Source organism: Oreochromis niloticus, linkage group LG1, assembly GCF_001858045.2.
Source record: "Oreochromis niloticus isolate F11D_XX linkage group LG1, O_niloticus_UMD_NMBU, whole genome shotgun sequence".
In the NCBI taxonomy this organism is placed as follows: domain Eukaryota; kingdom Metazoa; phylum Chordata; class Actinopteri; order Cichliformes; family Cichlidae; genus Oreochromis; species Oreochromis niloticus.
This window is the reverse complement of record NC_031965.2, coordinates 27,641,120-27,655,355: the sequence shown is the minus strand read 5'-3', so window position 1 is coordinate 27,655,355 and position 14,236 is coordinate 27,641,120. Positions and strand designations below refer to the sequence as shown.

At 39.4% G+C, this 14,236-nt stretch overlaps 1 protein-coding gene across 1 annotated transcript in view; it reads left to right on the top strand.

The window, feature by feature from the left end:
- The window catches only part of nfatc3a (nuclear factor of activated T cells 3a), a 58,947-nt gene that overhangs the window by 28,390 nt on the left and 16,321 nt on the right, over positions 1 to 14,236 (top strand). Inside the window, exons 4-8 of the mRNA XM_003437617.4 lie at positions 7,375 to 7,574; positions 8,091 to 8,263; positions 8,710 to 8,850; positions 13,285 to 13,340; positions 13,468 to 13,594. Coding sequence (XP_003437665.1) covers positions 7,375 to 7,574; positions 8,091 to 8,263; positions 8,710 to 8,850; positions 13,285 to 13,340; positions 13,468 to 13,594 — 697 coding nt within the window. The remainder of the gene's footprint in view (positions 1 to 7,374; positions 7,575 to 8,090; positions 8,264 to 8,709; positions 8,851 to 13,284; positions 13,341 to 13,467; positions 13,595 to 14,236) is intronic.

Genomic DNA, 14,236 nt, shown 5'->3' with positions numbered 1-14,236 from the left:
GTTCTTCCATTTAATGTTTTGTCTGACTTATGAATATTGCATTTGTTGTCATTCTGTATTCTAATGGGAGGTCCTGTCTTAGACTGTTCCACATATGGAACAGCATAGAGATCCTAGAACAGAGCCAACCCTTCAAAAATAATTAAGCTTTATATTATTATTGATATTATTTTGACTAATATGGTTCTGAACTGAAGTAGCAATGTTGTATTAAAAAGATGTCCCGAAAGGGCTCTCAACAAGATGCAATAGTGACCATCTGACTGTCTTAATATAACTTTTCATTGTAGGATGTGGCTACATCTGTGACTGGCTGTTTTAGTCATTCCTCTGGGGCTAGCTGCAGACCTTAATCAGTACACCTGTTGCTAGGAGACATATAAGTCCAAAGCCTCTCTGGCTGGCTGAAGGCTGAGGTATCCTTGTGCGTATTTAACCAGCTTATTTGAGTGCTACAACACCCACACAAATATAAAGACCCCTCTGTTATTACTGACTAGGCTACAGATAGATGGAGGCAGACACAACAGATGTGGAGCAAGTGAAGAAACAATCAATCCCCCCCCCCCAAAAAAAAATGTGCATAGACACAACGGGACTATCCTGTATTTTTATGACGTGCATGGAAAAATATCAATATCAAAATATATTATGTCCACCTTCAATCTGTTACTATAGTTCATAAATCTAAATTAAGCTATGGTGTCTGGGGACAAACATTTGAAACAGAATACGACAGAAGTTGTTTGAGACGACCTTATATTTCTACCAGCTTGGATGCATTAAATGATTTTGATCCTAGTGCTTGAACGCATGTCCATAACCCCATTACTGTCTGTCTCTACGGTGTCTCTAACCCCTTCTCTTATTTTATCAGCCTCAGTTTCTTTCATGTATTTTTGTAATTTTGTTGGTGTTTTTTTTTTTTTTATGTTAAGGTGCTGCTATGTCTTGACATGCGTTTCCCTTTCATTCTGAATAGACTGGGGTACAGTGAAGAGACACACAAACAATAATGCAGAGCCATGCGGGTTGCACTATGTGAATTGGCTGGAGCTAGTGTTGTTTTGCCCCAGGGTTGTATTTGATGTAAACATGTCAGAAGCTTGGCTCTCATTTGTTGTAATCAGGCTTAAAGCACAGCAAGAAAACAGTTGCTGAGAGCAGGAGGAGAGAGGTGTGTGCATGTGCATAACGAAGAGTAAAAGGGGGGGAGGTTAGAATAGGGAATAAGAAGAACTGCGCTTGGACCAGCTTAGCAAGGCCATATACAGCCCTCATGCAGTATACAGTAAACGCTCTCTGTGTGTGACAGTGTGAACGCGCATGAGTGTGCGCATGTATTGACCTTGTTTAAACAAACAGTCAACCGGCCCCCTGGCTCTTGCTGCCCTCCCTAGTGTGCTGGGCAAACAGCAAGCCTGGGTGAGCTGATCTGTGTGTGTGTGTGTGTCTGTGTGTGTCTGTGTGTATGTGTGTGCGCACGCGTGTGCATAGATCCCAAGCCATGGTACCACCATGTCACACTAGGGAAACCACTGCCAGTAAAAACGGGTCCTCTGGTGACCTTGACCACCATTTCTCCCATTTTTACATCTGTTGCACACACATGCTGGTCAGGCTGTTACACACAGACACGCACAGACATACACTCACACACGACCAAACTTTGCAAGAGTCGCAGTTTACACCAGAGTCAGTACACTTAAATTCACACATTGTCTGACACACATACACCAACCGGCATACGCTCTAGGGCTATAGTTTGCATCGACGTGGAGTCCACGTAGCTGCTCACTCTTAACACGCACACACACTCCTGCATACACACAGAGTCTCACCATGGTAACAATGGAGCAACACAGCGAAACAACTTAGCAGACTCAGGCACTAGCTGTTAGACAGTGTCGAGTTACGGCAGTGAGCTAGATCAGAAGTAGAGGATATAAGAGGACAGAGAGAAGAGGGTGACAAACGTAAAAGGAAGAGATGAAAGAAGATGTTGGGTTTGAAGAGAGTGAAGGGAAAAAAAAGGAAGAGGACAAAACAAGTAAAAGACATATGTAATGAATGCCAGGGTGTAGATGAAGCACTATGTGTGAAGAGAGCCCGTGTTTTTTCTTTTGAGAGCAGGTGCTGTTCCCTGATGTTCCATTATCAGATCTCCTGAACAAGAACAGCTCTTAACAGGAGCTTTACTGTTTTTGTTTGTTTTGTTTGTGTGTTTGTTTTGGGGGGGGGTTTCAGAAAAATGTGCCTATTTATGTATCAACAGTAGAATAAAATAAAATATAATGTGTCTTTAGTGGAGTTTTGGAACATCAGAACTGCTTAAGTGCACCTAGGCGTTGACCCCAAAAACCAGTGCTATCTAACTCGGCTTTTCAAAATCTGCCATAACCATTGTTGATTAAAGTTTGGACCTTTTCTCTACATATATTGTCGCTATTGTTTTTAGCAAATTGTGTTGATTACCGACACCTTAGTCTTGACCTGTGACGAAACTTGTCAGTGAGTGCTGGTATTGTGTTTGTTTTTACAGTTTGTCACGACAAAGTCACTCACTATGTTCAGGATTCAGAGTTAAGCCCATTGCTACTTTTTATCAGTCCTGTAGATGGTTGGCAATGTCATCCTGAATAAGGAACCACTCCCACCAGGTTGAAAAACTTTACTCAGGAAAACTTTGTATTTGCAGTGACACTTATTGTGGGTAAGGATCACTACATTATTGGTGTCCATTTGTCTTTAGCTATGCAGAAAATGTGCTATGCATATGTAGAAGGCTGATTTGTTTGAAAAGTTGAGCTCAACAGGAAAGGGAACGACAGAGGAATACACTACGAACCAAAAGAAGAGCAAAATAAGCACAAGCCACATTGACCCACGTAATTTTGAAGCTGCCCTCTGGTGACAATACACAGCTACAACACATAGAACAAGGATTGCAAGGCTCTGTGTAGCACCTGCGGACTACAAACACGCTGGGACCTTCCTAGCCTGCCTTTAGGTAATCAGCTGGATTGGTGTGTGATCACTGCAAATGGTCCTGGCACATGATTTCCAGAATTTTAAACTCGTGAAACCATTCAGTAACACTCTGTGCATGATTGACAGCGCAGAAGAGACCACTCCCACCAGGATAAAAAAAAAGTTTCATAGATAAAGTTAATTACTCCGAATTTCTTATTTCAGGTAATCTTTTCCTCTGGTGGCACAAGTAGATTCAAACTATGTGAGCAAAGTGCACCTCCATGACATTACAGAGTCACCAGATCCAGTCGTATCCCGTCAGGTGAAGTTTTTTCCCTTTAATCTGCCACGTTTCTATATGCATACAATGATTTTTTTTCCCCCTCAGCTTCTAGCCTTATTACTGGATCAGTGGAACAGATGAAGGCCAAAAATAAGTGGTACTTTATTTAGTATGAGCTGAGTATGTAACTGTATCCCGGAGTTTTATTTTAGGGGAGGGAGTTCATCCCAAACTCGATCCATGGTCAGAAGATAGAAGTCAGAAGTTAGTTACATGCTCCAGTGAACACTGGCCTGGGGTCATGTGACGGGTTTTAATGTCAGTTTGGTTTAATATAAGAACTGATCTCTATCAGGCCTGAGTTACTTGCTGACTGACCAGCAGGTCTCAGTGAACAGGCAGAAAGCTGAGGAGTTAAAAGTGTAGAGACCACCCTCCTGTGGTATTTCACACTCAGCCATAGATATACGGGGTGGAGGATGGGGCACTCAGGAATGTGAAACAAGTCAAGGGTATGTGTCGTGTGCATCCACTATCGAGAAGAGGAGTTGGCAGTCTTGTGCCAAGACCATGGCACAATCACAGCCATGGCATGTGCACTTGTTTACATGTCCTGTTGTTAGCAGGTGATGCTTTATCCAGTTTCTGAACTGAATGTGTAAAAAGGTCACCTGAAGTCTAGTTAGATTACTTTTTCTGATCCTCGTTGTAGTGCTTCACAGACAAATGCAGTGATTTGAAAGGGTAATAAGGTGTTAAAAAAATGCAGTGACGTGGTTTTTCTTTGTGCAGCTTCCACTACTTGTGTGCTGTACTTGTTCTGTGGGCTTATACGTGTAGATCAGTTTTGTGAAGCTGCTGTTTTTTCACTTATCTAAATTAATCAAAGTAAACCAAGTGAAGGAAACGCCAAACTAAAAGCAATTGTGGTTTACTAACTATGACAGAGACTAGCTTGGCACGTGTTGTAGTGTGTTTCTGTTTCATCTGCGGGGTTGATTAACTGGGACTGCTGAAGTGAGCCTTTTCTTTCTGGCTCCCTAATCAGGTTTTGCCAGTTGATTATTTGATTTTGAAAACAACTCATGACCTGCTAAGTGTATATTTGTCAACACTCCTGCTCCACATAGAATCCCTCATGTGTACACAAAGAGAGTGGAAAAAGGCCAAGATGAAGGGGTTAAATGAATGGAAGGAGAATAGGAGACCTTCTGTTTCATGGTTGCAGAAAAACTAGGTTTCTACTTTATTTAACAGAATGATAAACATGTTTACCCTCAACAAAGGTACTATTGTCACTAATAGTAAAAAAAAAAATAAAAATACCACATACCGTACCGTACTTTAAAAAAAAAAAAGAAAGAAGATTTTTCTGTGCCTTTTGTGGTTTTCAATTTTTTCCTGTTTGTCTGTCCTCTCACAGATGCATTTTTCCAGACACTTTTAACTCTTTTTACCCTGTCTGGAACACACATGGTGCTACAAATAAACATGTCTTGATTTATAGACACACACACACACACATGCCCAAAGACACATACACATGTGCAAGCACTGTCTATGATCACTTCCACACTGTGCAGGCATGATCATAAAAACAAGCAACAAAGCCCACAGACTGTTGATTCCTGTGACTCTACATTTCATGACTCCAGAAAAATGGTGTCATTTATAGCCGTGGATCCATTCAAGCTGGTGGGCATAATTACCTGTTAGCTCGTTACTTGGAAGGTTTGTTCTTCAATGTGGCTTTTAAGATCTAATGTGGTTTTTAAAGATGAACCCATTACTGGTGGGGCCTCATGTTGGCCCTTGGTGTAGCTTCCTTCCGAATACATCTCTTGTGCCAGATGTTCTGTGTTGAATTCAGATTGACATGGATAATGGTGAGAAAGAAAAGACTGTATCTGAAACGTCTTCAAGCAACTTAAAGAAGTCCAGACGCTTTTCTTTCCAAGCTCCTTAGACTACAATGACCTGGATGACTGAGAACCTTCACAGACACTGTATCTGTCAGTTTCAATGATGAAATTTGATTGCAAAAATGTAAGGTCTCTCTTTGAATTAATAATTTTTTTAAGGGAGGAAGCTAATCTCTGTGGTCATCAACCGTGTCAATAGTGCCATAAAGATTATATTTTATTTATTGCATCACAGTCTACCCTTTAAGAACTAGCAAAACACACACCCAACAGCAACGTGAATCACTTTTTTGTTTAGTCATTCAGCTGAAGTAATCCATCACTGAGCATTAATGAAACAAATTTGCAGGATGTGGTGGAGAAGTGTCAACATACCATTGGGCGGGGAGCTTTTGCTCTGAAAACTCAGGCTAAGCCTAAGGGAAATTCTGTTTTTGTCGGGTTTTTTTGTTTGTATGTGTTTTTTTTGAAAGCCACAGTTTGAAATGCAGCCACTTATTTCTTTGGTACCCATCAGCAAACCTTAAATTCTGCGTAACGTAAAACACTACTTTTAACACATTTTTAACCAAATATACATTTGGCCACTTTATCCCTTTCTGTCATTGCACTTGATGCATGCCATAATGCTTTGCAGCAAGGTGTGGTTTCAGCTTGAGACACTGCAAATTATAGAGAAATGTATAATAACCGGTCTAATTTTGTTTAGTAGCTACAAACAGAGTTGGGCTGTTTTTAAGAACAAACCGCCTTTTATTGATGCCTTCTAGATAAAAGCTTATTTATTTAGCTCACAAAAATGAATGAAAATTAAGACCTCAAGCAGTCTGCCTGCACAATTCGTATCTGCCACTCGGGGTTTCTCAGTTTTTCCACTGCTTTAATGTAGGTACTGCCATACCTTGACTTCTTTCACAAAGGGGAAAATCTCAGAAGCAGCAATTAACAGCAAAAGAGATGAAGATGCATCTAATGACAGCAATTCCCATAACATAGATCTCACCACTGGATCCAGTTTACCTTTTAAGAATGCTGGAAATACTTCTTTGAACTAATGTAGTTTTAAAACACAGACAATTCTGCAGCAGTGCCTCCTCTCTGTTGTTTTCAGGCACATTTGTTTTCAGGTTCTTGATGGTGACTGATTTTATTTTAGCTACTTTTGGAAGAGCACACGACAGATCCCAAGCTACACCCACTTTCTCTCTGTCAATGCACCAAACACTCTGTACCAGGCATTGACACAGCGGTGTATGACGCAAACCTGCAGGGAGGAAGGGGTCAACAGCCAGCTGTGGTGGGGTTGAGGCTTGGCAGTTCCTGGGGTGAAACAGCAATGAAAGGCCTTGTTCTTTTCTGTTAACCTCAATGGGCTGCCCTCCATCTGAGCTGGAGGTGTGGACTTGTGAGGCAGTATGGTGTGAGTGCGTATAAAGGGGGGTGCCATCCTGCCGTCACAGAGTCTGCCAAGTACAACATTACAACAGTAGTGGGATTGTGCAGTCTGTGTATTTTTTTCTGTCCTTATGAGCAGGAAAGGTTTTGCTCTCCTTTCCATCTTTCCCTTGTCTCTACCCAACCTACAACATTTTTACTTCATCAGACATCTCACCTGTTTGAGTTCAAACCAGAGCTCTAGCTCTCAAAGAACAGCCAAAGAGCATTGCTCCTCACCAGTTTTTAATGAATCACTACATTAAAAAAGCCATTGATTTGTATTAACCTTTTTTTCGAAATCTCAACTTGTATCACACAGATTGGATTTTTTTGGTTATACGTTTTTTTCTTAAAACTCGTTTGATTTAGCATCTTGGCAGTTATGGTAATTTGTACACCATTAATTATTAATGTGGTCACTACTGTAGAAATACAACTTCCTTTTTTTTTTTCTTGAAACTGCTGAGTACATGAGGTTTACTTGTCAATGATGAGTGGGCATGTAGAGGGAAAAAATTAGAAGTCAATTAGTTGAAAACATCAGTATCAGACTGGTGGGAGGCCAAAGTGTCAGACAAATCTCCAGTGGCTCTGCCAGAAATATCACAACATCCTGGACCTGTCAATAAGATTAATTCCAGAAAAGGTTGTTTCTTAAGGCAGTGGAAATGAAGAGTATTCTTTTGTTAGCACCTCTCATCTGGAACCCAAGGACTAACATCTGTTTTTGTTCTGTGTTTCTGTCTCTGTCTGTGTCAGCTAATTGGCTACAATGAGAAGCCCATCAACCTGCAGATGTTCATTGGAACAGCAGATGACCGTTACTTGAGGCCGCACGCCTTCTACCAGGTGCACCGGATCACCGGGAAAACCGTAGCTACAGCCAGCCAAGAAATTTTGGTCTCAAGCACCAAAGTTCTCGAAATTCCTCTCCTCCCTGAAAACAACATGTCAGCCAGGTAAATGTCAAAACCACTTTAGGGTTGCATTACTTAGTTATGAGTTTACCACCATGAAGGAAGTCATGTCCAATGAAAAATAACCTCTTTTATGATTATACATAGTTGTAATATTTTCCAAAGGGGATTTTATAGATTTTCTTAATTTAAACCAACGGGAGGGTTGGGGGCAGAAGGAAAATTTGAGTGTTTCCCATGGAGCAGAGAACCTAATTTTATTAATAAATTTAGGATCCCTATAACAGCAGAATGATTAATTTATATAAGATCTGGTTTCATTTACATTGGAATTAATAGGAAGGGATTTTCTCATTTACACTTGTAATAAATCATATTCACAGGCATTTTTAATTTCAACAGTTTGAGCAATTACAACCCGGCTTCTTGTTGCCAATCCCCTGCTGGGCTTGTGGTTGGTTTTTATCACTCCTAGGCCTTTACTACTTAAATATGTCTTAGATGCTTGCCATCCCGGTGGTGCTGTATTGGGCCAACTATTTTCCCATTACCCTGCAGTATTGACTGTGCTGGCATACTTAAGTTGCGGAACTCAGACATTGAGCTGCGGAAGGGGGAGACGGATATCGGAAGAAAGAACACACGGGTCCGCGTGGTGTTCAGAGTGCACATCCCTCAACCCAATGGGAAGGTGCTGTCGCTGCAGGCTGCCTCCATTCCTGTGGAGTGTTGTGAGTGTCTGCTTCCTAAACTGAGCATTACACACACAAAAATATTCATTCAGAAAGCCAGAACAGGAAAGATACAAAGATAGAAACACACAAACCTTCCCACACACACACTTGTTTATTAGCAAGCTTGCAGCAATTTAAGATTTAATCTGCTGTTTGCTCTCATTGAAAGTCACTTTAGATAAGAATGTTTGATAACTGTAAAAAATGTAAATGTGTTCAGTTTTTTTCTATTCCCTTCTAGCCTGGTTATCTATAAAGCTACAAAGACCCACAAAAATATATAATACATAATTCTATCTTTTATACGTAGGCTTTCAGAGAGGTTTTAAATCTACAGTCTGTTTTATCTTTATGTTATACCTTACCTATATAACATAAGGTCATTTATAATACAGCTCAACAAATAGTCATTATCTCCCCAACCCTTTCTATCCCACTTCCAGCCCAGCGGTCAGCTCAGGAACTACCCCAGGTGGAGAAATCCAGCCTGACCAGCTGTCTGGTCAGCGGGGGAGAAGAGATGGTCATCACTGGCGCCAACTTTTTCCCAGAGTCTAAGGTCATCTTCCTGGAGAAAGGCCCTGGTAAGTTTTGTGTTCGCACAGCAGCTTAGCCTTGAACCACCCCTGCAGAATTAATGCGTGCCAAATGTGTGTGCAAAAATATTTCATGCTTTTTACAAGCCACCACGAGTAAAACATTAAATGTGTCATTTCAATCTGTATAGTTTTAGTCACAGGCCAAACCTACTTTTCTATCATTTACAGTGGAATATTCTTCCCGGTGAGATCATATAAACCCACGTTTTATGCATTATTGCGAGAGGTCTTGTACTTCTTCTGCATTTGTATTACACATATTTTCTGGGCTGTTACTAGACCGTGACCTGTGTTTTCTCAAAAAAAGACAATATCTGGAGAAAATCAGTATATATTACAAAAGCGTAAAATTACTCGTGACTTCTTCTAACAGTGTTGCTAATGTATGTGCGTCACTTCTCAGCTACATTCACAGCTATTATTATATTAGCCTCACAAAATTTCTTGTTCCAACAGGCTAATTTGTTAAATTCCAAACAGATTATGTGAGTTGTTTAGTTGTGCTTACAATATTTTTTAAACCAAATTTTTATTAACACTTAAAACAATTAGCACATCATCATTCATGCTTATGTTGCAGTTGTCACATTTACAGTTACTGTGGCAGAGTATAACGTTGATATCATTCTTTTGTTATTTTTAAATAAAGATCAAATCACTGCAGTAGGACCCCACCCCATAACTGTTGTTTGTTTTGTTAATCCGCCATCATTTATTTACTTAAACACTGTAATTGAAACAAGTAAAATGTTTAAATTATTTTTGTGCAGCAAGGTGATTTTCCTAATGTTGATGGCATGAAAAACACCTACAGACACATGTGTACAATACATGCCACAGTTAGTGTAGTCCGTCATCTGCCAGCAAACATTAACAGCTGAAGCTGAAGAGCAGTAGAGATGGGGACATCTCTGCATCTACAAGAATGACAATCAACTGGGCTTGCATTTGGTATGCAAGTGACAAAAACTTGGTACACTACTAAATAATACTGGTGTTGTGTAAAGAGTATGTGAGTCTAGGGAACAAGATGAATGTAAAATCCTAAAACCAGAATGTTTTAGTTATATAATACTCATATATATATATATATATATAATACTTAAGAGTCCCTTGTGGGATTGATAGAGTATCTATCTATCTATCTATCTATCTAGGCTGAAAAAATTACTGAGGGTATATCTACATCCACGTCATTTTAATTTAAAGCATGCAACTTTTATTATCTTTGCCTCAGCCCTCACTAATCTGGTATTTCAAGACCCGCTAAATGACTTTAACCAAAAGTGATTCTGGTCTGGGTTTAGTTTGAAAAATTCAGGATTGTGGTTTAGTCTGTGCGGCAAAAAACTGAGACTTGTTCAGACAATTACACAGGTCTCGTCAGTCTTATCATAGCCATAATAGTATAGCTAGGCACACATACATTTCTTGATTTCATCCTGCATGTGCAAGTCCTCTTTTTTTAATGGCATTAGTACACGTCCACCTCATTGTCCGTCCAAACAAAGAAATCTGTGGTCTTTTTGTTATTACTGTTTTTCTACTGTAGTATTTATTACATAAACCAACCCTCTGATTCCTGTTTACTCATGCACACACTTTGCCCCACATTTAGAAAGAGAGCTTTTGCATTGTAAAACATTGTTTTACAATGAAAACGTGTTGTAGATGTAGCCTCAGTTAAACCCCCCATCATATTCATCCAGTCTCTGTTAAGTGGGCCTCTTTCTCTGCCTTATCCTTTCCTTCTTTTGTACACGACTCTATAACAACAAATATAATAGCTGTTACTTGGGATGGAAATTTTAAATGCATGAGTTTTGTTGAGCCAGTCTCTGCTTGCCTGAGGCACTTTTGTGATGAAGAGCTACAGAATCAAGTTCACACATGGCAGAAAGTTTGAGTGATGTTTTTGTGAGTGAGTGAGTGAGTGAGTGAGTGAGTGAGTGAGAGGCATTTCAAAAAAAAAAAAAAAATTAAGGACAAAAAAAAGCAGCCTGGAGGAATGTGTTTAGCTCTTTAAGGTGTACCAGGTGAAGCATGGCATAGAAATGTTGCAAGTGGAAACCTTCAAGAGGCACATCTTGGGTAGGGAGAAAAGCTGGTGCATGAACGCAGTGGACTGTGGAAGAAGAATATGAAAGGAGAGAGGGCAATAATGTTGATTGGGTTTGTGTAAACGATCTACCTCATTATGACTAATCCGCCTGCTTTTAGTGCAGAAAGACACTGATTGGAATAAGTATTGGAATGGAAGAAAAAAGAGAGGCAATGACAGATATTTTTCCACGGTTTCTCATAATTGAGGGACAACAGATTTATGAAAAACTGGAGAGATTTGCCCACTGTCACTCTTACTTACATTGCAAGATGGTACTAAGTAACTTTACTATATACAGATACAGATCTAATCTGTATCTTAGTTGGAGTGAAAGCCTATTAAAGGAGATAGATGTTTAGGTTTGTTAGGTTTTGCATAGTTTTAGTGTGTATCTTGTTCTTTGTTAATTTAATGCAATATACAATAATTGGAGATGGAAACACAATTACACCAATTTACACATATATATTTGTTGTTGCTACTCTTCATCAAACACTGATGTTAAAGTAAGTCCATAACTGGTATGAGTCAGTTTTTACAAGCATGACTGTTTATAGAAGGGGTTTGACTTTAAAGGCTACCTTGAATTGTTTCAAATACAGCCTGGTTACTCCAGTGTTTCAGCTGTAGCTTTTTAAAAAGAAAAAGCCCACAGTTGCAACATACAAAGCAATCACCCTCTATATTTTTATTCGGTCTCCCAGCACAGTAAGAGCATGTTCTTTCCCTCTGACTGGAGTGTGCAGGGTGTCTCGATGATCCGAGTCATTGTCTCAGTGGTGGTATGAGGCTCCTGTTGAAGCTTGTTGTCTGACAGAGCATGTGGGGCCCTTGCTCCTGCCTGTTGAATGTCAACATGCTGTGCTGCTATAATGCACTGCTGTCGGCTTCAAAGGCATTCAAGGTCATTTTCTTCACTGAGGGGGAAAAAAATTATCTTTTTATCAACAGGTTAAGCTCTTCTTTTGCAATCAAGTGAATCTGTCTAATGTGCTTACTACAAGTAAGGCTAATGTTCTGTGTGATCAGTATACCTTCTAAAACCCATAGTTGATTTTGGTAGAATATGTTGCAATGACTGTAACTTGCCTCTAAGACTGCTTAGTTTGCAGGGATCTACATGTAGGTTAGGCCTCTCTGCAGACTTGTTGCAGATGCCTGAAAGTGGTATTTGGGGGAATCCTTTGGTTTTTGTGGAAGAGGCTGTGCAGGTGCATGTTTTACTTGCACCATGTAGGCACCCTGAAAAAAGGTTCTCAGAACCTTCACAGACATACTGAAAAAAGTAACTGCAAATTAACATAAGCTAAAAGGTAATTGGGTAGTTTATTTGTCACAGTTCATATTCTTCTCAATGGTGCAGTGACTGATTTCTTCCAGCCAGAGTCCAAGCTTGTCAGTGTTTTCACCCCAGCTGCTTCCCTTCAAGCAGCTGCCTCTGAGGTGTCTGGCCAAATAATTAGATCCCTCATAGGAAAACTGGAAAAGAGGTTGTCCAGCCAGAAACCTGGCACTTTAAAGTTATTTTAAAATAAATGCAATTATTCCACTGCTGTCTCCATAATTTTAACCAGGCAAGACAAACAGCATGATATTTGGATTACTAAAGGCTCAGAAGCCCGATTTTCTTCATAGGGCTTTTGGGCTTTTTAATCTACATTATTTTGACGTCTCCTGATATTCTGAGTAAACTGAAATTTTTACTTTTCCAGGGCCTTTGGCTCTTTTTGAGCCATACTTAAGAAGGCTGAAAATAGAAAGACTCTGCAAAACAAGTTTAAAACAACATACTTTAAAGTCTCTGAATTAAAGTGCTTTACTCAGTAGTGATCATGTATAGCCTGGGGTTTTAGTTAGTTAATCATTTTCTTACTGTATTTTATATCCCTCTTTTAGTGTATTTCAAAGTTGCAAAGATTCAAGTTGTGTTTGGCCTGAAGTGGTATTGTAGTGATGCGATAAAGTGATGCCGTCTACTTCACCATTATAGGTTAGCTTCCATGATTCACGCACACAAGTTCTCAGTCAATTCTTCACCGAAACTCTGCTTCACTTTGTTGTTTTTAGCCGGGCTGCCACTCAGGAGCAGTTGAAGATTTTTTTGATATATTAGTATAACCTAATGTGTGCAGTTTCCTTTTTCATTTTGAGACAGTGCTGATGATTTCAAAAATTCAAAAACAAACTTTGGAGTCCCTTTTATGTGCTTTCAAGAATTTTAACTTTGACATTACAATCTCAGTCAATCTACAGTCTCTTGCTTCTTTATGCAGCCTTTTCTTTTTCCTAAAAATTCTAAAAACCATTCTTTCCAGATGGACGACCACAGTGGGAAGTTGAGGCAAAAATAATCCGTGAGAAAACTCAAGGTGTAAGTAGTTTTTTTTTTTTTTAGTTTTTTTTTAACCTGTGCAGTTACATTATGGCTTTTTTTTTTTTCCACAGTGCTTTTAACTTTGTGATATGTTTCATGACAAAAAGTCTCAATGTTTTTGTAGTCATGCATTGTGGTTGAGGTCCCTCCGTACCACAGTAAGAGTGTGAGCTCAGCCGTGCAGGTGCAGTTCTATGTCTGCAATGGCAAGCGGAAAAGGAGCCAATCACAACGCTTCACTTACCTTTCAGGTGAGTTGAAATGTTCTTGTGTTTTTTAACAGAGCGGCTAAGGGTCCTTAAAAGTCTTAAGAACAGATTTATAAAGAAAGAGCTTTAAAAAAATGTATCTTAAATTTAGTTTTGAGGAGTTTGGGCCATTTCTGCACATTAAGATCACACAATCCATCAGGACTGTTAACACCCTGGTATTTTTGGAGCAGACCAAAGTCTGATCCACAACCCAATCTAGGAAGTGAAAAACAAATATTAGATGAAGGTGATGATTATAGCTCACTTCAAGATTTCTCTTTCACCAGCACTTTTAGTTTCTAGAAATGCTACAGAAATTTATCAATTAGACCTGTAATTATAAATGAAAGTCTTCATTATTCAAGACAGAAAGCAAGGTGCTATTATGACTTGGTGACGATGTAAAAGGAAGTAGTGTTGCATAGTCTATTGGAATTGTTATGGTTTCGTTTATTAACCAAAAAACAGCATTATTCTAGTTACCTAATTACTTAATTAGCTTAATTGATGTTTAATCTGATTTGATGGTGTTTTAGACTAAAGGACCACATGAGGCATTGGGCGCATAGTGAAAGTAAAAGCATTTTACCTTCGGGTTGTGTCAGACTAATAGTAAATGTTCAGATGATACTGCAGATTCCA